The sequence below is a fragment of the Mustela nivalis genome (genome assembly GCF_964662115.1).
Source record: "Mustela nivalis genome assembly, chromosome: 2".
NCBI classification, from domain to species: domain Eukaryota; kingdom Metazoa; phylum Chordata; class Mammalia; order Carnivora; family Mustelidae; genus Mustela; species Mustela nivalis.
Genome location: NC_139021.1, coordinates 155,686,432 through 155,711,708, shown reverse-complemented (window position 1 = coordinate 155,711,708; position 25,277 = coordinate 155,686,432). Strand labels below are relative to the sequence as shown.

Sequence of the window (25,277 nt, the reverse complement as noted above, 5' to 3'; positions counted from 1 at the left end):
TTCTAGTTCATGTGCTCTAAACAACTTTATGACAATAATTTGGCATCTCAATAACTTAAATGTGCAGGGTCTAGTTAAGAAGCCTGTCAGAAAAATAGGTCACAGACTATAATCAGTATAATAAGTAGGTTGTCTCTCATGGTTTACTTTGAAGATGTTATTCACTGAGAGATACTTGTTCACAAAGAATTCTCAGATTTTCTAGATTTGGCTCCTATGATGAAAGGACCTTAACGTTCATTCTTTTTAAAATTTGTGTGTGTGTGTATACACACACACACACACACACACAAATTTGCCCTAGTGTGTCTTAGATTGTAAATCCCTAAAGTGTAAAACCAGGCTTATTATGATTTCCTCATTAATCCCTTTGGGGCAAGCTGGACACAATTAGGTATTTACTAATTCCTAAATGAGGTCTGGTTTCATAGAGTTTATATCATAATAGGGAGAGAAGAATACAGGAAGTGAGCAACCACAAAAAGTCACATGGTAACAAGTGCTGTGAAGAAAAATGAACAGAAATAGAGAATAGAAAGTGACAGTGAGCAGACTTTGTTTTAGAATAAGGTGAGGAGTGCAAAGGCCTGAAGGAAGTGAGGGAGCATGCAGATATCTGGTGACTGAGTGTTCCAGGCAGAGGGAACAGCAAATTCAAAGGCCCTAAAGAGAAGGCATGTTTGGAATGAACATGGAGGTCAGTGTCTGCCTGGAGTGAAGAGACAGCAAACACTTGGAAGTCTTGGAAGCAGCAGCCGGCAAAGGTATGAAAGGATGGAAGTACAAAATAGGCAGAACTTCTACATGATGAACAGAATAGGGAACTTGCAAAGGGTCTGCTGTGCCTGCTGCATAAGGCACAAACTGGATTAGGCAAAAGATGAGGGCAGGACCAGATTCTTTGGAAAACTTTTAAAACTCATGAACTTTAGGCAACGAAAAGCAACTGATGTTAAATTGCTTAATTTTTTTTTTAATGAATGCATGCAAAAGGTAATACATTCAAACAGAAAACTGTATATAGTGACTAGCAAATCTCCCTCTCTCCTCTAATCTTAGTTCTTCCTACAGGCAATTAATAACATTTCTTTTGTATCCTCTTCCAGGGATATCCAGGTAGTTAAAACCATGCATATACATAATGCATGCCCCATTTTGTACACAAATAATAGCACTTCACACTCTCTATTGTGTACTTAGTTTTGTCATATATTCTGGTGAACATTGAATAATAGAACATCCAGGATTCCTTTCAATGGCTACATTGTATTCCACCGGATGCCAAGGACTAGAAACCAGAAGCCCTGAGCTCTGGTTCTCAGTTCCTGATTTATTGCTTCCAATTAGAGTGCTGGTATTTATCTCCTCTGAGGCTCAGGTTCCTATACATAAAGTGAGCTAGATGACAGCTGAGATTGCTCCTGACTTTAACATTTTAGGTTCTTTGGTCTTGCCACACACATGACAAAGTCTTCTGTAGGGAAAGAGACCCATCACTAGCTATAAAGCTCTGATCGTTATCAAGTCTTTTTTTTTTTTTTTTTTTTTTAGATTTTTTTATTTCTTTATTTAACACAGAGAGAGAGAGATCACAAGAGAGGCAGGTGGGAGGGGGTGGGGGGAGCAGACTCCCCGCGGAGCAGAGAGTCCGATGTGGGCCTCGATCCCAGGACCCTGAGATCGTGACTTGACCCAAAGGCAGAGATTTAACCCACTGAGCTACCTAGGTGGCCTTCATTATCAAGTTTGAAAGGTTTTAAATTTAAAGTGTATCCTGGCAATTCATGTCTGTACACCCATTAAGAAGTCCAATATTTCTAAAAGGCATGTGATGGAAAGCATCCACCCTCCTCACTTCCAGTTCTCATTCCTAAAGGTAACCACTTTGATCTCTTTTAGCTATTTCTCATGGTGTTTGTTATCATCTTTCAAAGTGCCATGTTTATGATTTGAATTTGTCATTTTTAGATATAGTTATATATTGTCCTGGAAAACAAAGATTTCATGCCACACTTTACCTTTCACACACACATTTCCCTCTGCCTCCATCTCCCCAGTATATGATTTTAAGATATTTTTGGTTACATCCACTTTCAGTTGCTTTCATTGTTATGACTATACAAACATGTTCCCTGTTGAGACACATGGTGTCCTATAATTATACTTTTTCATTTTTCTGTAGCTTTCTTCAAGGCTGTATGTTAAGTTTTCTACATCCTCCAGTAGCTTTGTAGAATGTCTCCATTCAGCTTTCAAAATAGTCAAATCTTCAGATAATTTATTAGTTTTATCTTTCTGTTCTTGATTTATCCTCTTGGATCCATCAACCCTGATTCTCCAGCTCCAATACTAACGGCTTCTCTCTAGCACTCTCTCTAGCTGCCTATCCTGGGATAGATTTCTGTTCCCAGGATCCCATGTCATTCTCTTCCTTGGTTTACATAGCTCAGTAGCTTTCTGAGAAAGAAAGGGTACCTGGGAAGCAAACCTTTGAGACTTGGTATACTGAAAATATCCTTAATCCCCTCCCATTTCATTTGCCTAGATATGAAATTCTAACCTGGAAATCACTTACCCTCATAATTTTGAATTCATGCTCTAATTAATGCCTTCTAGCCCTCTCATTTTCTGCCAAGGGAGATGGTATAAGACTGGCTGATAATCTTTTGGAGGCTACATGGAAAAGCAGCGTAGAAGACTGTCCTCACTATAAACAGACTTTCACATGATTTCTCTGTTCTCAGTAGAACTCCTTTCTCCTCAGTAGAACTCCTACAGTTCAGCCTCTTTAGAATATAAGCTTTCAGACTTCTAGTGTTGGTAAGTAGAGTTGCCTGGCTACAAAGGGTAAGGAGGGAGATCTTAGAGTTTGCATTCCTTTTAAAGATTTTTAACCAATCTTCCTATTTTTAATTCACCTCATATCTCTACCCCTGCCTCGACCTTAAAGTATCACAGGTCTTGGGGTGTCTGGGTGGCTAAGTTGGTTAAATGTCTGACCTTGGCTTTGGTCGGAATCTCAAGGTCCATGGATGGTCATGATCTCAGGGTTCATGGATCAAGCCCCATGTTGTGTGGGTGGGGGGGGGGGTAGTCCCTGCTCAGTGGGGAGTCTGCTTCTCTCTCTACCCCTCCCCCTGCTTGGGCTCTCCCTCTCAAATAAATAAAATCTTTAAAAGAAAGATGTCACAGGTCCTGAGATTTCTGAGGCTCTTCTTGACTTTGAAAAGTCCTAACATCCCTGAATCTATAGGCATTTTACTTGCAGCTTTCTCTGGTCTGGTAAATTGGTTATCATGGATCTATGTACTTTCTAATTTCTAAGTTTTTATTCACTCTGTGGTCCACCTGAGAGGGAACAGAATAAATTCTATGTTCAATCTGCTATATTTAACTTGAAGTTGAATTATTTCCCATAAAAGCCTTATGTTTCAGTCTTGACTTTTTTTTTTTTTAATATTTCAGATGTTTTGTAACTACAGCTCTGTTGGTTCTACCTCCAAAATATATCTTGAATTGGTCTACTACTGTATTAGGTTTCCCAAGGCTGCCATAACAAGCTACCAGAAATTGAGAGGCTCAAAACAATAGATTCATTCTCTCACTGTTCTGGAAGCTAGAAGTCTGAAATAGGTTGTCAGCAGGCTCGTTGGGAAGCTCTAGGGAAGGATGCTTCCTGGCCTCTTCCTAGCTTGTGGTAGTGCCTGGCAATCCTTGGTGCTCCCTGGCTTGTAACCACATCATTCCAATCTCTGCCTTTCTCTTCATAGGACCTTCTCCTCTGTGTCTGTGTCGTCTCTTCTTGAAAGGCTAGTAATCATTGGATTTAGCCCCCCTCCCCCGATCCAGGATGACCTCATCTTAATTATATCTTTCTATATACATATAAGGGAGGAAGGGTAAAGAAATCTAAATGGTGGTCACAGTTCTACAATCTACTTAAAGTGGTAGACTTTAAGTAAACTGTGAAAAGCTAAGTATGTATAGTACAACCCTTAGAGAACCCTTTAAAATATAAAAAAAGATACAGCAAAAAAAAAAAAAACCATTAAAATAAAATACTAAGAAATGATCAAATAGTAGCAAAGAAAAAATAGTAGAAAAAAACAGGGAGGAAAAATGAAAATACAAAGAATAAAATGGTAAACCTAAGTCCAAACATAAATAATGATATTAAGTGTAAATGGTCTAAATATGCCAATTAAAAAAGAGATTGTCAGAAGGTTTAAAAAAATAATCCAACTATATGCTATTTATTAAAAACTTACTTCAAATAAAATTAATAGGTGCACTAAAAATAAAAAGATGAAGAAAAAAATATATATACACCAAGTAAACACGAATCCAAAGAGAGCTGAGTAGCTATATAAACATCAGATGAAACAGACTTCAGAGCAAAGAAAATTAGTAAGGATAAAGAGGGACACTGCACGATGATGAAAGGGTTAAATAACCAAGAAGACTTAAGTCCTAAATGTATGTGCATTTAACAACAGAGCTTCAAAATACATGAACCTAAACCTGACAGAACTCAAAGAAACAATAGACAGACCTGTAATTACAGCTGGCAACTTAAATACATCTGTCTCAATAACTGACAGAACTAGTAGACAGAAAAATAGCAAGGGTATAGAAAATTAAACAACACTTTGACCAACTAGATCAAAAGATATTCCTATCAATAGGAGAATGCTGAATGAACCCTACTATGTTCACAACCAAGGCCACCACATACTACACAACTCCAGGGGTTCTGGCACATAAATTCTGAGTTGTGTGGTGTATAAACTGCTGAAATGTATGTGGTGGTTCTGCCCCCCACTTGAGAATACTAAGGATTCTTTAAGAAATAGGAATTAGTTCACTTGGAGGTATTTCTACTGTTTCTGAAGGAGCAAAGCAACATAGAGAAAAGCATACATAATATGGTCCTATTTTTATAAAACAGACAGGAACACACACACACACACACACACGACACACACGTCTGTACATATGTATATCTGAGAATGATGCTAAGTGGAAGGATGCATCCCTGGTTGGTAAGCAGGTGAATTAGATGAATAATGTGGATGGAGGAGGGGCAAGAACAGTGGTGTAGGGACCTAAGCAAAGAAGAGGGAAAAGAAAGAAAAAAATAAGCTGCACTTAAAAAATATGATCACATTTATGCACTTACATAAAATTATGAGTATCTTTAGAAGTAATTTTTAAAGTAGTCTTAAACATGAAAAAGAAAAATACTCGGTTACTAAACACCTTTCGATGATTTGTTATTGTACGTGAAATAAAATCTGAATTCCTTACCATGACTGATGTGATCTGATCTTTGTCTACCTCCCCACCTTTGTGTGCCTTTACTGTCTCCTCCTTGTGTGAATCTCTTTCTGAACTCAAGACCTTTGCAATTGCAATTTGTTCTGCTGGATATGCTTTTGCTAGAGGTTTGCACTACTGGCTTCCTCTCATCTGTGGAGGTCACAGATGCCTACCCAATAAGCCACCCTCACCTTCTTCCTTAACAATAGAACACAGATATTACTGGGACAGCAAGATCTCCCAGCTTGCCCTATAGCTAGGAGTGATACAATTCTGGTTGATGGGAAGTAAGTGGAAGTTACTAGGCATGGCCTCTTGGGAAGCTTTTTAAAAGAGATACACCAGCTGCGTCCTTGACCTTCCCCTTCTATTTCTGCATTTTCTTGCCATGGAAAAGGTTGTGAGGCTAAAGCAAAGATTCTCAAGCTGTGGTCTGCAGATCAGCAGTCCCAGCATCACCTGGGAGCTTGTTACAAATGCAACTCACTGGGCCCCACCCCAAAACCCCTGAATCAGAAACTCTGAGGGGAGGGCCCAGGATTCCATGTCAACTGCTGTTCAGGTGAGTCTTGAGCATGATGAAGTTTGAGAGCCACTGAGCTAGTGGACAGAGGCCTCCCTAGAGATGCCTCCCTAGAGGATGGATGAAGACTAGTCCACCTATGATATCACAGATCCATTGCATCAGACTTGAACTGCCTCCTCTGGACTTGGCAGTTCTGTGGAAAAGTAATCCCTGTTTGCTTGAGCTACTGTGATTAGGTTTCTGTTCCATGCAACTGAATGCAATTCTAGTTGATAAATCATCTTCTAAATCTTGGTTCTAACATTGTCTCTTTAGAGAGGACTTCCATAACTACTCTGCTTATACCCTCCAACCTCACCAGAGTCCTTCTCTATCATGCCATCCTGTTGATATTTTCTTTGTAGCACTCAGTATACATTGACATTATTTCACTTACTTATTGTTTATTTGCTTATGGTCCATTTCTGCTGAAGAATGTAAGCCTCACAGGGGCAGGACCTTTGTCTTTTCACTGTACTCAAGCACATACTGAAGTGTCTGGTACATAAGGAATGTCCCATTATTATTTGTGGAATGATTTAAAGAACTCTTTAAAATTAGATGTTACATTTAAAATCACGTATTTTTTTTTTTTAATTTTTTTTTTTAATTTATTTATTTGACAGAGAGAAATCACAAGTAGATGGAGAGGCAGGCAGAGAGAGAGAGAGAGAGAGGGAAGCAGGCTCCCTGCTGAGCAGAGAGCCTGATGCGGGACTCGATCCCAGGACCCTGAGATCATGACCTGAGCCGAAGGCAGCGGCTTAACCCACTGAGCCACCCAGGCGCCCCTAAAATCACGTATTTTTAAGTTAAAAATAGAACTACTTTATAATTCTGCAATCACTAAGCTACTAAATCACGAAACTACTGGGTTCTTACCCAAAGAATACAAAAATACTAATTCAACGGGATACATGCACCCCTCTATGTATAGCAGCATTATTTACAATAGCCAAGATATGAAAGTAGCTTGATGAATGGATAGGATGTGGAAGATATGTATACAATGGAATATTTACTATACAGTTATAAAAGAAGAATGAAATCTTGTTATTTGCAACAACTTGGATGCCAAGTAAAATAACTCAGAGAAAGAAAAATACCATATGATTTCATTCGTATGTAGGATTTAAGGAAAAAAACAAATTAACAAAAGGATGGGAGAAAGAGAGAGAGAGAGAGAAGTCAAGAAACAGACTCTTGACTACAGAGAACAACCTGATGGTTAGTCGAGGGCAGGTGAGTGAGGGGGTGGGTTAAATAGGTGATGGGGGTGAAGGACAGCACTTGTAATGATGAGCACAGGGTGAGGGATGGAATTGCTAAATCCCTATATTGTACACCTGAAACTAATAATACAACACTGAATGTTAACTAAGTGGAATTAAAAACTTAAAAGTAAAATCATGTATTTTTAAATTGTCAAATGAAAAAAAAAAAAAAGGTCATTACAGTTTCAAAATTTTAAGGAAAAAAATTTTAGTTAAGAAATTCATATACTTGTAAAAAAGAAATGGATATGATACAGAAGGATCCTCTATGTTTGCCTATGAACACTTTCTCTTACTTAAACGTGGCCTATGAATTCAAAAACCATAAACAACTAGCAAAATAGTTATATAAATATTGAAAGTGCTACAGAAGTGAACTGCATGAGTTTGGTGGCTTTTTGGTAACCTTGTCTTTCCATTGATAGCATTTTGAGCTATCCCAGTCAATGTGGGATATGTGTTAATAACAAAACAATGTGTTAATACCAAAGCTTCCTATAGCGTTTAAATACAAACATTCAAATAAGAACAAAAACCCTAATTTTCATATGCATGCCAGAGAACACACACAATCAGGTCCTAACCTTGGAGAGGAAGCATTCTCTTCACCCACATCCCTACTATTTTACTCTTCTAGTAATCTCAAGTTTGGTGCAAGACTAACATCACTGGCCTCAGTCATGCAGGTACACTGCGGGAGAGAATTCAGATTGAGGTTCCTCAGTGTTGAACTTGGGGTCTCTGCTTGTGAGATTGACCCAAGAAGCTACTGCTCTTCTGCACTGGAAGGGGTCAATTTCCCTTCTCCAGTTTTTACCTCCTATAAAACTGTTCTCATCAAGCTTTGGACATCTGTCTCCTTTGGTTTTTCTAAAATAAGTTGTTCTTATTCAAAGAACATAAAATAAGTTCTAAAATAAGTTGTTCTGTAACATTTAAGGAAATAAATATATTATATAATATATGAAGTATATAATATATATATTTACATATATATATATATATATATATATATATATATATATATTAATGAAGCACATAACAACTAAAGAGAAAAAAGTGCAATGCTTCTGAGTCAGATCCCCGTTTACTCTCTCTCGAGGCTCCTAGGATTTAGATGGGTCTCCTTGGAGCCACCGGGGAAAGGAAAGCGGCAGAAAAATGTCAGGGACAGAATGGCAGGCTGTTCACTAAGGGCACAAGGGACCTTGAGATTTGGTAAGATCATTTCCTCCCTTTCTCCCAGAATCAGGAAGGCATGCCAGACAGAGCTTCTTGGGTAGCCCTTCAAAATATTTGGAGCTGGAAAAACGTCAGATCAGTAGCATCCCAAGCAAAAACTTTTAGGAAGCCCCCAGAAGCAGGCCTTAGTCCTCAGCCCAATGTGGCAGATTTTCCTTTTACTTCACTAGTGCAGTATCTAGTAATGACCCAGTAATGATAGTAACAATATCTCATGGTTGTACTTGGATACCTTCCACCTTGAACGGCATCATAACCAGTATCAGATGTGCCAAACTCACTTTGGTAATGACAACGTTCTGTAAGCCAGGGTTCTCACTCTTAACAGGTCATCAGAATGTCTTTTTTACAATAATGTAGGTTCTGGATATCCACGCCTAGAGGTTCAGATTCAGTAGGTCTTAGGTGGGATGCAGGAGTCTGCATTTTCAACAAGGCCGCCTGGTGATTTGCTGGAGGTGGTATGAGGCCTACAACTTCATAATATTGGCTTCAAAGGGAGGGGCCAGGATCACTTTTTTTTTTTTTTTTTAACCATAGTAAGACTTATTGTAGACAGTGACTAAGTCCACCAGACTGCCCAAAGTATTCTCCTTGTAGAGGTCTCCAGTGGGGAGGTCATTTACACTCATTCTCAAAGATTCAGGGAGTGAGTCTCCATGGTACCCAACTCTATAAAAGAACCAAAATTTGGGTTCATGCTTGGGTGGTCTTGAAGATAAGTAGCCAAGTCCTAAAGTACCAGAAAAGTCTTGATTGTTCTTGGTGAAGGGCCCATAACACATTTTTTTTTTTCCTTTTCCATTCTTCCTTTTCACTGATGTCGAGCTAACGAAACCAAATAGACCCACACGGATAATACGTTGTTTGGGTAGGGGTGAATATATACAGCTAGAGCAAATTCTGTCTGGGGAAATTCAGAAGAATGAATTCCAGTTTGATACACAGCATCAATAATTGACTGGACATCAGTGTATGGCATCTGGATAGGAAATCCTGTGACCTAGACAAAAGACAGAATAACGTGTAAACCCATGCTATAATTATGTAGGTAATTGGGAATCACTGTATTCAAAAATATTACAAAAGCCTCAAAAAATAATAAGTTATTTTATAGGTGCTTATGTTGTCCTAGGAACAATACTAAGGGCTTCACATACATATTTAATCCTCAAACAACCTTATGAAGTAGGTTCTACTATAATCCCCACTTTCCAGAGAGAGGGGAGCAGAGCCAGAGCTGATACCAGAGCCTGCACACTCAATACTCCACATACTTGCACACTATCTAGAATAGGAGACGGCCAGTGAAAAAATTACTTGGTCCTACAAATGAGGTATTTAAGTGATCATTATGGGACAATTTATTTAATATTGATTCAGTTCATATTTTTCTTTTTTTAAGATTATTTATTTATTTATTTGACAGAGAGCACAAGTAGGCAGAGAGGCAGGCAGAGAGAGAGGGGGAAGCAGGCTCTCCGCTGAGCAGAGAGCCCGATGTGGGTCTCGACCCCAGGACCCTGGGATCATGACCTGAGCCAAAAGCAGAGGCTTTAACCCACTGAGCCACCCAGATGCCCCTCAGTTCATATTTCTTAAGTGACAACCATGTGACAGGATTTAAGGATTATGGTACATGGTCCTACGTAACATTATCTGTTTAATAATACACAGACAACAATCATAAACCTCTTTCCTCCTCCTGCAACTTCAGGAGGCTTTTCTTGATCCTTGAATCTGTTCATGTGTCCTTCCCATGTGGTTGCAGTAAGATGCTATCCTTTCCTAACTTACATAATTAAAATATATTGCAATTATATGTTTTCTGCTCTGATCATTAGCTTATAGTCTGTGAATGCACAAGATTGTATCTGCCTTGCTTATGATCATAAGCCCAGGGCCTAACACAATGCCTGGCACATAGAATGCAAATAATGTTTAACATTTGTAAACACTTGCTGAGTGCTGAGTGCTGTGGTTAATCCTCACCATAACCACAAACCAGATAACTATTTTTATCCCCATTTATCTTGCCCAATGGGGTGGAAAGTATAGAGAAGTTAGGTAACTTGGTCAAAGCCGGTGAGTGGTTGAACCAGAGTCTGAATCCCAGCCACAGGATTATGACTGTGTGTTATCATACAGGTAATTTTACAAAGAAATTCTAAGTTTTAAACCTTGGCTTATATTGTTTTGGTTCTGTTTATCCCTAATTCTATTTTTTTAATGCAAAACAAAACAACCTCCTCCCTATTCATTAATAAATAGCACCTGCAGATCCCCTCTTGACAGCCTAAGTCCTGAACTCCCTACAGGTTCTTTCCTTTCTTCTCTCAGAGGGTTTCCCTAGGAGATATCTCCTAGTCTATGGGGTAGTAGGGAGAAAGAAATAGGGTTCTCAAAAACACGGATCAGTTCCATAGAGAAGAGTCAATGAGAGGATGCCCAGAGCTGGAGGTAGATAGGGGCAAAGAAGGAGGCTCTAGCAATATACCAAATGCCCACCATGTTTGATTATGAACTTGTTGAGTTTAAGATGCCTTTTAACTATCCAGGATGACATTAAATGTGTTGGTAAATATATAAGAACAGAGGTCAGGAAAGAAGTCCAGGCTGGTTACATACATTTGGAGTATTTTGCTTATAAAAGATATTAAATCTTTTCTGGATTCTCTTGCTCAAAACCAAGGACAGGGAATCTATTCTATTACTATCACCATGGGATCATCTTTCAATTTCTCAGTTGCAAGTGATTTCCTTTCGATCGTCTCTTTCCAGAGGTTGTGGTTTATTTAACATACAACATATGACTGAGTGCAAGAAAATGTCATGCACTGTGGTCATGGTAATAGTTGTTCAGTATATTTGAAATTTCTTAGTCTATAAATAAATGTATTTTAATGTTATATCATCTATCATCTAGGATCAAGAAAAAAAAGCATTTCAGGGATATTTAAGGTTACTCTTACCTGGTAATGAATTACACAGATAAAACAAATATTATTAATGCACTAAATCGTATACACACCAAATAAAATTGTAGTAGTCTTTCAAATTCACTCTCTTCTTCAGATGAAACAAAGCTTCCAGTGCTAAGTTCTAGTTTAGGAAGGATTTTTCGCAAAATATAAGTACATTGTCGATTCCAACGTGTTGGCTGTTTAGGTCGCCATTCCATCATTTTACATTTCAGAGTCCTTTCAATCCTAATGTAAGGATGCGAAGATTAGTTTATGACCCGTTACAATTTGTTTAATAAATGGGATAAGAGTTTTGGCAATTTACTCAAGTATGAGAATGATATTTTTTATTTAGGATGAACCAGTCCTCTCTGGCTAAGTATATCTGCCATCATTCACATCACTTAAGTTGGGGAGAAGCAGGCTCTTGCTTGGCTTGGAAAAGCAAGAAGCTTCACAGGGTAACCAACAATGAGATCTCAAGGGCACAGCTCTTTTCTAGTTACCTGTGTGTAGGCACCTGCCTACTGGGTGTGATGGGACAACCGTCTACTATCTGGTCACTGGACTGACAGCCTTATTCCCCAGGACCCTCCCCTGCCATAAAACATTGCATTTCCAAGAAGCTGCATTTACAAAAGTTCCGATACCTGGTCTGATTGATGTTAGCAGGGATGGATTTCTTAGATCAGTTAATTCAGCAAGCCGAGTTAGAAAGAAATAGGCATGGACAGATAAGTATGATGATTAGGTTTGTCTACTAGAAGGTGCATGCTGTGTGGGCAGGGATGTGTGCCTGTATATTCAGTCCCTAGAACAGTGCCTGATGGTAGACTATTCCAAAGACAGTGCAAGTTGGTTGATGGAGCCCACTTGGGAAGCCTCACTCCTGCAGAGAATCAGTGTCTGCTTTAAAAACAAAAACAAAAGGGCGCCTGGGTGGCTCAGTGGGTTAAGGCCTCTGCCTTCGGCTCTGGTCATGATCCCAGGGTCCTGCTCTCTGCTCCCCATGTCCTGCTCTCTGATCCACAGGGAGCCTGCTTCCCTCTCTATCTCTGCCTGCCTTTCTGCCTACTTGTGATCTCTGTCTGTCAAATAAATAAATAAAATCTTAAAACAAAAACAAAAACCACTGGGAGTCACCTCTGGGCTGAGTCTGTGGTGTAACCAATCAGTTTGGAGTTTGTAATCTCAGTGATGGCTAAGCATCAGAATCATCAATCAACATATTTTACCTCCAGATATCGATTAAACAGGTCTGGTCTGGGACCCTGGCATCTGTATTTTTAAATAGTTCTAGAAGTGATTCTGATAATAATTAAAAAAAAAAAAAAAACAGAAGCTCTACCTCACTTCTTCCTCTTTTTGTTAAGAATTGGGGGGAAAGGAAGGGAATAAAAGGTGGGAGTTGTGTGCTAGAAGAGATAAGAGTAGCAAAACTATTTTTGTCATGCTTTGTTTTGATCAGTTGGTAGCAGCTTATGCGGCAGCCTACTATGTCAGCATGAGTCATTAGAGGCAGTAAGATCTAGGAGCTTCTGACACATCTGGAGTAGGAGTAAGGACTGCTGCAAAGTCTGTGACTTTGACAAACTTGTTCAGCCTGACTGAATAACTCCTTTGGACAATTACGTGTATGTGTGTGTGCGTGTATGTGTAAGGGAATGGGGACAGTGCAGGGGGTGGGGGTGGGGCAGCATCGATGTTACCACCCAACTTGGATGTTTTTTCCATACTCCAACTGGTGGGCCATTTACCTTCATGACTTTCAAGAAGTATGAGCTACCACGTTATTATTATTACTGTAACATCAACAGGTGTCTGTGTCAAGAACTTCCCAACAGCAGCCCCACAATGTTTCCAGAGGTAACCATTTCTTGACTTGGGTCTTTTTAAGGAGTGTTCTGGAATGGTAGAGGGGCTGCTTTTCAATGCACAGATCAAAAGACAGCTGGCTCAGAAGAAACTATTGTAAACTCCATTTCCTGCTTCTATGGCTGAATTAAACGGGTATTTTAAAAGACTAGGTTAGAGACTAAAAGGTGGGTGGGGGACTGAAAGATTTGGGAGAAATAGTAATAAGATATAAACAAAGGTCATACCTGTTCTTTAGATCTTCTATCATGCTTTTATTAGTCTCACAGTAAATTATTTCTTCAGGCTGAAATATATAGACAGTTGAAAGTTAGCAAAGATTCTAGGGAGACCATCTTCATTTATATCGCAGTCACCCCCGGAGTGTGAATTATAATGGGGGGACCCAAACTATTTTCAGGTGGCAAAATCACTCCACTACAGAGGCACAAAGGTAAAACACGGATCACAGGGCTTCCTTCGGTTTTAATCCTACAATTTTAATACTACATTACCAGAGCATGGGATGAGGAATGGATTTACAAAGATATTTTTCCTGGGTAAGACAGATCTGCTGCCCACATTCATTTATTCAAACAAACATTTGACATGTTTATTGATGATACCAGATAATCTTTGGCAGCTGCTTTAGTCTCTTCCACTTATTAACTGGGGTCTTGGTGAACTTACTTAACCTGAGTCTCAGTTACCACATCTTTAAAAAAGGGACAATAATGGTACTTACTTCCCTAGGGTCTTGTGAAGATTTTGAAATAAAGTAATAAACACGCAAAGCCTGGCACATATTGTTCAATAAATCAGGTATTACTGTAACTACTGCTCTTTTAAGATGGTTTTCTTCTTCCTTCTTTGAGTATCCTTTTCATTCAGCTCGCAGGAGCCAGGTCGTTTTGTTTTGCGTGCGTGCATGGGCGCGCGTGTGTGTGTGTGTTCCATTTCAATCTTTCCTGGCTTCAAGCTGTTGCTTCAGACACTATAAAAACAGCAGAGAGCAAAGCTCTACCACACTCCCCCCATATTCCCTACCCTACCTGACAGGATTTGCTGTAGGAGTCTTTAAGAGAGGACTCCTTATGTCTACCACCCAAACCAGCCCTCCCTGCCTGATTTCCCAGGGCTCACTTGAACAAGAAGGAGGGGTTGGGTTCAGACATTTTTATTTTGGGCATTCCTGAACTGAGAAATAGAGACAGCTGTAAAGACAGGGACACAAGTGGACAGAGGATTGTACAAAAAGAGGGCAACAGTTCATAAACCTCTAGGTGCTAGAATATTTCAGGAGTGATTGAGAAGATTCAATCTGTCATGTGGTGATCTAAGCCCGTGGTTCTTGAAGTGTGCCCCCTCCCCCCACCAGCAACCTCATCTGTGGGAACCTGTTGGAGATGCAACTTCTCAGTCCCCACAGGGCATCAACTGAATCAGAAACTCTGAGGGTCCACTGAATCAGAAAGGCCAAACACTCTGTGTTTCAGCAAGCCCTCCAGGGTTCTGGTGCCTGCGGTGGATAGATGTGAGAACAGTCCCAGGCACAGGGCGCTTCCCCACAACAGATCCCAGCAAGAGCTGGGAGGCAGTGGAGAAAGGGAGCTACAAACTCCAGCGTCATGGTGCAGGGTCACAAGCTCTCCCAGACAGGACAGGTAAACCGAATGCTGTCACCAACCACTGTCCAACCCTCCAATACCTCCACTCCCCTCCCTTGCCCCACTCTCCAACAGGTAACTCTTGTGGATCAGTGAGGCCACCTTCAGTAGTGAAAAAGAGGCCTGGGTTATGTTAACTTGGTAAGTTTATGAGGTATTAGTCCACTTTCCTTTTTTTTTTTTTTTTGGCAAAGGCCCCTTTCTTTCAACGAATGCATATCTTTTAAAATTTCAAGAGGTTTTCCCCGTTAACCTCATCTCTGAGTACCCACATGCTCATTTTACACACTCAAATTTATGTCTGCAGTGGCGATAAAAAACAGTGTTCGTTGAAGACAGAAGTTTATTTTGGCACGTGTGTGGCAAGACAGAAGATTGAGGGCCATTAACCCACAGGAAAAAAATCAGTAGAGATAGAAGTCAAATGCAGTTCTGAGTTTTATATCTATAGATTCAACTTGGCAAAAGGTTTCATATCCATGCTCTAGGTTTTGTTTTTGTTTTTTAATTTTTAAAAGATTTTATTTATTTATTTGACAGAGAGAGAGAGAGAGAGACTGGGAGGGGGGGGACACAAGCAGGGGAGGTGTGAGAGGGAGAAGCAGGCTTCCCACTGTGCAGGGAGATGGATATGGGGTTTTGATCCCAGGGATCATGACCCAAGGTAAAGGCAGATGCTTAATGACTGAGCCTCCAAAGTGGCTTTTAAAAACTACAGCTGTGATCATGGCAGCCTTGCCTCAGTGCTGTTGGCTTCCAACTGCCCTGAGACACAGGGCCACATCCTTAGTAGAACTCTGCTCACCCCTGAGCTTGTCTTGCTCCCTCCATGGCCAAGCTGGCCTTTCGCTGCTCCACCCACCCCTCCATGCCCTGCAGGTCTTCGTTCCTGCTGTGCCCGCTCTCTGCTGCACTGGTCTCCACCCTGATTTTCCTCTTGGCCAGCTCCTGCTCATTCTCCTCACTTTGCCTGTCATCCCCTTTCCCCAGGAAGCCCTAGCAACTGTCCTTCCGCTCAGGTCCTCCTGTTATGTGCTCCCAAAGCACACTCATTTCTTCCTTAATCTTTTTTATTTTTTTCAAGGCCAATTGCAAGTGTTCAATACAGAAATTAAATATTACAAAATGGGAAATAAGGTGTGTGGCATTCTCGAAATAAATGCAGGCATCTCCTGGAGAGGAGCATAATTGTGGAGACTGTGGACCCATCGGGACAACATATCAGTCCCTGAGTCCCTCCATGTCCACATAGGCTACTGGAGGTGACCATGGCAGTCCTACTGACCGTATAGGGCTTGTGTGGGATTCATATGAGACAAGAGCAGTAAGAGCATTTTGAAAAGGTGTATTTGGTATAAAAATAAAACATGGAGCCATTCTTAACAAGAAAAAAAAGCAAAACATTTCTTCCTTAATCTTATTCACAGCTTTGTCCTGCAAGGACTGGAGTCCTTCTCTTTGCTCCTTGAGAACCTAAGTCCCAGGACTGTGGTCTTTTCCTTGTGGTACCGATGCCTGACCTAGCATTGGCTCAGAGCAGGCACACAAGAAACATTCACAAAATGCCTAATAGAATGATGAATAATAAACAAAACCCCTCATCTCTAAATGTACCGTTCTCCTCCCCAAGAGACAGCAAGGCAGCAGTCACAGCTTTGGGAGGGGAAGAGCAAGGCATGGTCAGTGGATGCTGAAAGTGTTTGCTCAAGAGAGATAAGCACATTTCCCCTTCTTTAAAATGACTTTACAAACAGGAAATATAAAAACTATATATGTGCCTGCAACACGTGGAGAATGTTTAGAAGGATGCACAAGTTACTAGTAAGAGTAGTTATCTCTTAGAGAGCGGGGAAAAAGATGGTGGGGGGGCATTCTTTATACAGTTTGGTACTGATTTGATCCCTTCCCCGCAACCACCATGCATTTTTTGTATTGTCAAATGCCTCAAAGACACAGACAAGCGTTGAAAATAATGTAACGAACATCCACTCAACATACCTACCACTTACCTCTATCTAATATTTGCATTTTCCATATTTAATTTTTTTAAAAGAAGTAAAACATTGCAGATAGACTTGAAATACTTTGTATGTTGCTCCCTGATCTCATTCTGTTTTTTGTCTCCAAAGGTAACTTTTAACCTAAATTTGGCATTTATCATTCCTATGAATGCTTCTACATTATCACTATGTGTCTATACATACATAAACAGCACATAGTTTTCAAACTTTATATAAGTGATTTTGTACTCTGTGTATCGCTTCACATACTCTTTATTTTGCTTTACATTCTTTAAAATATTCATTCCTGTTGATGTACAGTGGTTCTCAACCTTGGTGGCACACTGGCACCCCCCAGGGAGTTTTAAATAATAACACAGGTATGCAAGTTCCATCCTCAGAGATCCTGATACAGTGGATACACAGTTCAAGTTGGGAACTAGTGTAAATTTTTTTTTCTTTTTACTACTATATAGAAGATTTCATAGTATGAGTACTTTATAACTCATGTACTCTTTTTTCTGGTGGATGAGTCAATCCATCTATCCATCCATCCATCCTTCCTTCCTTCCTTCCATCTTTTTTTGTTATTTTGAGCAATTCTACAGTGAACGTCATTGTACTTGTCTCCCTGTGCTTGCTTCTTTATGGTATATACTTAGAAGCTGAACTGGTGGGTCCAAGGTCGAGCGTCTTCAACTTTACCAGATATCATCACATTGCTTTCCAAAGTATTTCTAGTAATTTACCGACCCACCATTTCTCTGCTTCTTTGCCAACACTTGGTATGATTCTACTTAAAATCTCTTTGGTCCATCTTATACCTGTGAAGTAGTGTTTTGTTGTTTTAAATTGTACTTCTTCCCTGATTTTAAGTGAGACTGAGCATTCAAGTTTGTTTCTGTGAATTGTTTTCTATTTTTCTACTATCGTTTTCCTCTCTTATTGATTTTGCAATTGCCTTCACCCTGCTGCGCCATGCTCCTCAATCCAGAAACAGCCACTGAGGTGACATCTGGGGTGCCTTCACAGAGTGACACTGAAGACATCGCCGATCCACTGGCTGAGCCATCTGCTCGTTAGTCTGTTCTTGACCTCAGGTCTGTGCTTCCAGCTCCTGCCTCTTGTGACCCAGGCAGTGGATCTGCAGCTTTTCTTCCCCATCTCCTTTCAAGAAAAGTGAAGTAGGGAACCCCATCACAGCCCCTGGCCCCAAAAAGTGAGACTGGCTCTGGATCCCGGATTTCATGAACCATTTTCGGATCTTGCTGCTGTCTTTTGTTCAGCCCTACTCACTGTTAGTATTTCTGTCCTGTTTCTAGTCCATGAGACGATCGTCATGGTTGGAGCCCAGATAAGCCTTCTATTTTTCAATTTTTATAATTTACCATTGCCATGGATGTGGAGCAGATGGGTTAGGTCAAAGTAAACTTACTATACCATCTTAACATTATATTTTCAGTTTTAGAATAACTATTTAAAAGTTTTTACTTTAAAATTTAAATTCACATTTGAGATGATACTTTCTTTTCAACTCTTCTTTTCTCCAAGTAGAGGAGTATGATCAGAGTAGCCCAAACTCAGGCTGAATGGCAAAGAAAACTAGATTTTATTAACATTGCCAGGTAAGTCAACATGCAACCAGCAATATAAACATAACAAGAGCTGGCATGACTGGTAAAGATTAGAACCAACAGTAACTTTTATATAGATATACCTGAAAGAATATAATTTACCTGTATGGTATGTGCTTTTGTCCCTTGGAAATTTTTTGGAAGCAACTGTTTCCAGAAACTTTCCTTTGAATAGTCAAAATGTACAGCCATTGGTGTATTATTTTGTTGAATATTAAACCAGACCTATTAAAACATTAACATTAAATCAGTATAGGCATATGGGAGCACAAAACCCCTATCGGTTAGGATGCAGCAGAAGTTTACAATGCTACTACCAAATGAAGCCAAAGGCAGTTCGGAGGTAGGAGGTAAAGAGATTCAAGGGGTATGTGAACATTAGATTACTGGTTCCCAGTCTTGGAGGTGCTACAGAATCACCTGAAGAACTTTATGGATAAAGGATTTCCCTGGCCTCATATCTCAGGGATTCTAACTGAACATCCGAAGTTTCCTCAGAGTTTCCCACACGATTCTAATGTAGAGCCAGGGCAGAGGACCACTGTTTGACTCTTGAGGAGATAACGCAAAATAAGATTTTTCTCCCATATACTTACATTTCCATCATCAAACAAACAATCTACACTTTGTAAGGGACAAAATGGGTCGATCTGCTTGTGACATTGCCCAGTTAATGGATTCCAAAGCAAAAATTCATCAGTTTCTTGAGTTAATACATAAGCCACTTGCCCCTATAAGAGGAAAAAGAGTTGAGTCATGTTTGGTGGGTGTTTGACTTAAGTCATTTTTGTATGTGAAAATTATGATTAAGTATGTGATATTTTTGATTTCTATAAGTCTTTTTTAGGGTCTTCAAAGTCTTTTCGAAAAGCAAACCAAACCAAACCAAAACAAACCAAACCAAAACAAAACAAAACCCCAAAGCTCCAGAAATCCTCAGGCCCAGGCTAGCATGAAGATTCAAATAAGAGAACTTTAGAGCTGGTGCTGCCATGTACATCCCTGTAGAGTGTACCCTCATAGCAATAAAACATTGTTCTTGAAACACCCACATACCCTGAAAATTTCCCAACAGCTAGTCCTGAAGTGTTTTGAGGTAGGGATACTTTGGCCTAATTTACACAAAGGCACTATATGGAGTAGCCCTCCTTTGAGGGGAATATACTTGGGGACTGCAGGGGAACCCCACGCAGAGTTAGGAAATGGACATTTGCCTGAGGCTCTGAAAAAGCCAAGAGAAGTTAAAAAGCCATTAAGTTAATTTTGAGAACAAGAGCTGAAGTTAGACACTAGAGAGAAAGTATATAGGAAACAATCTGAGGAATAAAAGTGGTCATTATTATTCTGTTCTAAACACACCTTTTTAAGTGCAAAGTTTTCTTAGAAAAGAATAACAATTTCAGGTAGTAATAATAAAGACTATTGATCATTTAATGGGAATTTATGTATACCAGGTACCGTGCTCTGCCTTCATATGAAATTTTTCACTTGCATTCACTCCAAATTCTTTGAGATGGGGTGATCATTATGCCCATGTTTCAGACAGAGTCAGAGGTTGAGGGACTTGTCTAGAGTAACCGTAAATGACATTAGCCCTGTTCGGGGAGAGCATAACTGAAGCTCAGAGAAGTAAATAAGCTAAGATCATACACAGTTAGTAAAGGGCATTGTTGGGTTTTAACCCCTCTTTGACTGACTCCCAAACACAAATTCTCTCTCTCTCTCTTTCTATTTACTATACTCTGCTGTATAGCCTGGTGTCTCCAAAGCTCTTGTTCTTTATGACTGTACTCATCTTTACAGTAAAGAGGAGGCTTCACTTTAGCCACAGAGCCAAGGTGAAACACACAGCCCAGGTGCCCCCCACCCTTGCTGACCCATCAGCATAAATGCAAATGTTTGTTGAAATATTGTCAACTGTTCACTGCCATCTAGTGGCACATAAAACTACAGGAGAGTTGGGGCACATGGGTGGCTCAGTGGGTTAGGCCTCTGCCTTCGTCTTGGGTTGTGATCTCCGGGTCCTGGGATCAAGTGCCGCATCGCATGGCATCGGGCTCTCTGCTCAGCAGGGAGCCTGCTTCAATCTCTTTCTCTGCCTGCCTCTCTGCCTACTTGTGATCTCTCTCTCTCTTTCTCTGTTAAATAAATAAATAAAATCTTTAAAAAAAAACAAAAACAAAAACTACATGGGGGATCGCGAGGGGGGAATTAACACAGCCTTTTAGCTTGCAAATGTGGCAGAAATAATAAGCCATGCCAAGAAAATATAGCGAAATAAGTGATCATAACACGAAGACTAAAATCAGACTAAAAATCTTGACCCTTATCAAGACACTCATAGCGGAACGAGAAACAGTCCGAAAGACTATAGCTTTCTGGAGGTATGAATGCAGGAGCATATAATTGTAAAAATTTCAGGTAGGTAAACACAAATTTCAGACCCACATCTTGTATGACTAAAAACTGAGGAAGGAAGAATAGGTAGAAATATTTCTTAAGGATCTTTAAATCTATTATTAGAAAGGTAGAAACATGATGCTGGTGATGATAGTTATGCACCCCTACAACTCCTGCTATAACTCTTATTACATCACCACAACCACAACCACAATAATCACCATTTACTGAGTATTTGCTCTGACGCCATTCTCAATGTCACATATTCACTATATAATCTACTATCTTAGTAACCCCATGAAGTAGCACTGTTATTAGTACAGCTTTACAAAGAAAAGTGAAGAAAAGTCTTTCTTTACATTGTGGTCATTTTGATGAGCCAACATTATCCTCTTAACTAAACAACTGGTTGTGCATGAAATTCCCCAATTAGCTTGTGAAAAGACAGAAAACTGGGGTTGGTGTTTTTTAAATTTGCAGATGGTGGCTGATTAGTTTTGTTTACACTATTTAAATATTAACTCCAGCACTTACTTCCAACATTGAGGTCCCCAGGAGGACCAAGGCTTTCTTTCCGAAATACAGGAAGAAATTACAGAGTAGTATGGCATGCTCTTCCTTATTTCCAACAGCCAAACTGATGCAGCGCTAAGGCAAAGAAAAGCAACAAGGCCAAAAGAAAACAGGAGAGAAAGATGAGTAATATACGCATATAATGTATTCCCAGAGCCCCCTGCTCCCTCTGGGTTCAAACACACATATATATTTTTTAAGATTTTATTTATTTATTTGACAGAGAGAGATCACAAGTAGGCAGAGAAGCAGGCGAGAGGGTGGAGGGGGAGAAGCAGGCTCCCTGCTGAGCAGAGAACCCGATGCGGGACTCGATCCCAGGACCCTGAGATCATGACCTGAGCCGAAGGCAGTGGCCCAACCTACTGAGCCACCCAGGCACCCCTAAACACACATATTTTTGCCATGTGGCTAAGGTGCCTGAGAAAACACTGGGGAGAACACTAATTTGGAATAAAGGGGTCACATTTATGGTGGGACAATTAATGTGGATACTGTATAAGTGACCAAATAAAATAGTTCATCATCCAAAATAGGATATTCCTGTTTAGGACAAATATTAAACTGTCCTTGGAAAACAGGGACATATGGACTGATATTTTAAGAAACCTGATCTGATAGGAAATCAAATAGAGTTTTTAGGGGCGCCTGAGTGGCTCAGTGGGTTAAGCCGCTGCCTTCAGCTCAGGTCATGATCTCAGGGTCCTAGGATCGAGCCCCGCATCGGGCTCTCTGCTCGGCTGGGAGCCTGCTTCCCTTCGTCTCTCTCTGTACCTGCCTCTCTGACTACTTGTGATCTCTGCCTGTCAGATAAATAAATAAAATCTTAAAAAAAAAAAAAAAGAGTTTTTAGAGGAAAGGATCCTCTGGTCAATGGAGCTTTACTCTGTCAAATACCAATAAAGTGCTCTTAACTCCAAGAGAGGAAGAGGATGGAGTTGAAGCCCAATCAGGGCTTGAAATCTTGAAATCTTCTTTCAACTGAAAGAGTCTGTAGTCAAATATAGGGTGCCTAGGAAAACAGCTGTAGTAAGAGAGAAAAAGCATAGTAGAGGTGGGTAGTCTATGACCTAGTTCTAGTCTGTAGCTGGCTTTTTTGCTTGGCTCTGGAATGTTTTTTTAAAATCAGCTCTCATATAAAACTCTGCATTTCTGGCTTCTCGTGAAAAATTGAAAGATCTAACAACATATATGGGCCCAAACGTTCATATGGCAAAAGTCTGTTCTTACTGAGCAGCAACTGCAACATTTAAACAGGATGTGTGCCTTCTGGTTCAGTACAGTCCCAGAGGAAGGGCTGTGGCGGCCAAGGGGGGTTGGGAGTGGGGGACCTCAGGAGCTCCAGGCAGTGACTATTTGCTAATCAGTATGAAAGCATTTCAATGTTTCAAAAAACTGATATGGCCATAACTGTATACACTGGCTGAATGGGATGGTGAAGGATGAAAGTTAGGGAGGATGGTGACGTGGGTCCTCTGAAAGAGAAGTGTGAACAGAAGAATCAAAGGCAGAATATAAGTAGTCTTCAGTGTCAGGCCAAGGAGGTTCCCCTGGCTGGATTTCATAAGAGGAGAAGGGAACAGGTGAGAACAGGTAACTACCACACTGAGTTCCAGATACCTTGTGTATATGTTATCCTTTCAAAAATCCCTGTATGACACAGATGAGGAAATTGAGGTCCAAGGAGGCTACATAACTTATTTTAGGTCATACAGCTCTTAAGTGGTTCAAGTAGGATTTAACCAAGGTTTATTTTTCTCCAAAGACTGTTAGGTAGGAGAAAACAGCACTTGTCCTGTGGCAGTCTAATTAGTCGTATGTCATGAGCACTCCATGGCCAAAGAGTTCATGTCAGTGGGAAGACCTTGGCCAAGAGGAAGCTCACACTTGTAGTAACTAACATCTTGGTTATGAGTATTGTTTGGATTGGGGGTGTGGAGGTTGGGGGAGATTTGCGAGTACTAGTATTTACCTGAAGGGTTATTTTTATGTTTGTTTGTTTTTAAGATATTTTAGGGGCTCTTTCAATGTTCTGTGGGATCATAATAACCATGAGTATATTCTGATTAGGTCAAAGAGTCTCAGAAGAGTCTAAGGTGAATGACACCTCTTTGACTTCTACTACATTTGAATCACTGAATCATTAGAACCCCATGCTTGTGTCTTCCTTGTTCTCACTTAGTAGAAGACAGGGTAGCTAACCAGTTAAACTAGCCCTGTGTCCCCTAAATCCACTTCAGCTCAACTATAGCCTCTAAAACATTTTAGATTAATTGCCAGGACCATTGGTTCCAAATGGAAAGTTTCCTTCTCTTAGGCTCCTGTCTTACTAGTAATTTTCAATTAAAAGTATTTATTGAATGCTTGCTGAATTTATATGAAAATATAAAAATAAATAATCACATTTATCTCTTCATTCAGAGGTTAAACTTGGGATGTGTGTGTACAGAGTGTGGGTGTAGGGTCAATAATATAAGCAACTAAATATAATTTAAGGTGGAGTGAAAAAACTGCTCTAATGAGGATTGCCAGGTTTTGAGAAAAAGTAGATGAGCTATTAAATCTGCATTTCAGATAAACAAATCTTTAGTACAAATATGTCTCAAATATTGCATGGGGCTTGTATTCTATTTGGCAACGAATCTAAAGAGAATTTTAATCCAAGTGCTAAGGAAGGAGCATTGTTGTGCAAGCTCCCCATTCCGATGTGGGGAGACTGGAGAAATCGTCTGAGAAGTGGTGGTATTTGCTCTAGACTCAGCATCTGTCCAGCTCCATAGTAACAAGTCATATTTCTTTCTGGAAGATATCATAATACTGCACTCCCGGAATTCCCATTGAATTAAAATACTCATGAGCTACCACTTGTAATGTTGAATGAGGTTGTCCCTCCTTAAGAATTATTTCTATGGATTGTTACAGAGCTGAAAACAATGTATTGAATTATCAAATGCTTTAGATTTCAAAGTGCATAAATGTTTGTTTAGGAGAAAGGTGAGAAATACTAAATATTTTAATTATAAAACATAATGGGGGTACCTGGGGGACTCAATTGGTTAAGGTCTGACTCTTGGTTTTCACTCAGGTCTTGATCTCATGGGTTGTCATATGGAGGCCCATGTAGGGCTCTGTGCTCAGCGGGGAGTCTGCTTGAAATTGTTACCTTCTGCCCCTCCCCCCCACTCATGCACACACACACACACACACACACTCTCTCTCTCTCTCTCTCTCTCTCAAATAAATAAATCTTACAGATTAATAAATAAAACATTAAATAAGTTATTACCTCTGATGTCATCCATATGTCAAAACCATCATTTTCATCCAGAATATCAGGCACAACAGGAATCAAAGATACAAAGCGAGCAATGAGGTCCTAGAATAATATTAATTAACATTTATTAAGTGTATTCTATATGCCCATCACCAAGCACAGTGTTTTAAGTGCAATATCATCACATTTAGTGTATCCCACAAGCCCTTCAAGTACATACTATTATTACTTTTGTCTTACATAAGAGGAAACAAAAATAGATAGAGTGCTAAGATAACTTTCCCAGGGTCACAGAGCTAACACAATATGTGGAGTCTCTGGGAATAAGCCCAAGTTAGCCTGACTCCAGAGAATGCCTGTTAACCATTACACTTCACTGTAATAAATTATTAAAATGTTAACATGATAGATATTATGTATATACCTTAAATTACAACTGTTAAAACATTTTTTAGAAAGATATTGAGGAATAGCAAAAGTTTTATTTGCTTTTAGGTTCCAGATCTATCAGA

The 25,277-nt window shown here is 39.9% G+C and overlaps 1 protein-coding gene and 1 long non-coding RNA gene across 13 annotated transcripts in view; one reads left to right on the top strand and one right to left on the bottom strand.

Annotated features, from left to right (window-relative positions):
• Nucleotides 1-487: 487 nt before the first annotated feature.
• The window catches only part of LOC309860262, a 29,373-nt gene continuing 4,583 nt past the window's right edge, over nt 488-25,277 (top strand). Inside the window, exon 1 of the long non-coding RNA XR_014309286.1 lies at nt 488-764. This is a non-coding gene — a long non-coding RNA (uncharacterized lncRNA). The remainder of the gene's footprint in view (nt 765-25,277) is intronic.
• Nucleotides 8,196-25,277, bottom strand: part of CC2D2B (coiled-coil and C2 domain containing 2B) — a gene marked incomplete at its 5' end in the record, with an annotated part of 103,638 nt that continues 86,556 nt past the window's right edge. For 5 of the 12 annotated variants that reach the window (XM_082722081.1, XM_082722082.1, XM_082722083.1 and 2 more), the window contains 7 exons: nt 8,196-9,403; nt 11,432-11,609; nt 13,466-13,524; nt 18,621-18,743; nt 19,115-19,249; nt 21,453-21,566; nt 24,778-24,867. In XM_082722081.1, coding sequence (XP_082578207.1) covers nt 9,215-9,403; nt 11,432-11,609; nt 13,466-13,524; nt 18,621-18,743; nt 19,115-19,249; nt 21,453-21,566; nt 24,778-24,867 — 888 coding nt within the window. In that variant the 3' untranslated portion in view covers nt 8,196-9,214. Of the gene's footprint in view, nt 9,404-11,431; nt 11,610-13,465; nt 13,525-18,433; nt 18,470-18,620; nt 18,744-19,114; nt 19,250-21,452; nt 21,567-24,777; nt 24,868-25,277 lie in introns of those variants that run through there. The other 7 variants (XM_082722084.1, XM_082722077.1, XM_082722086.1 and 4 more) reach the window with 3 other exon arrangements.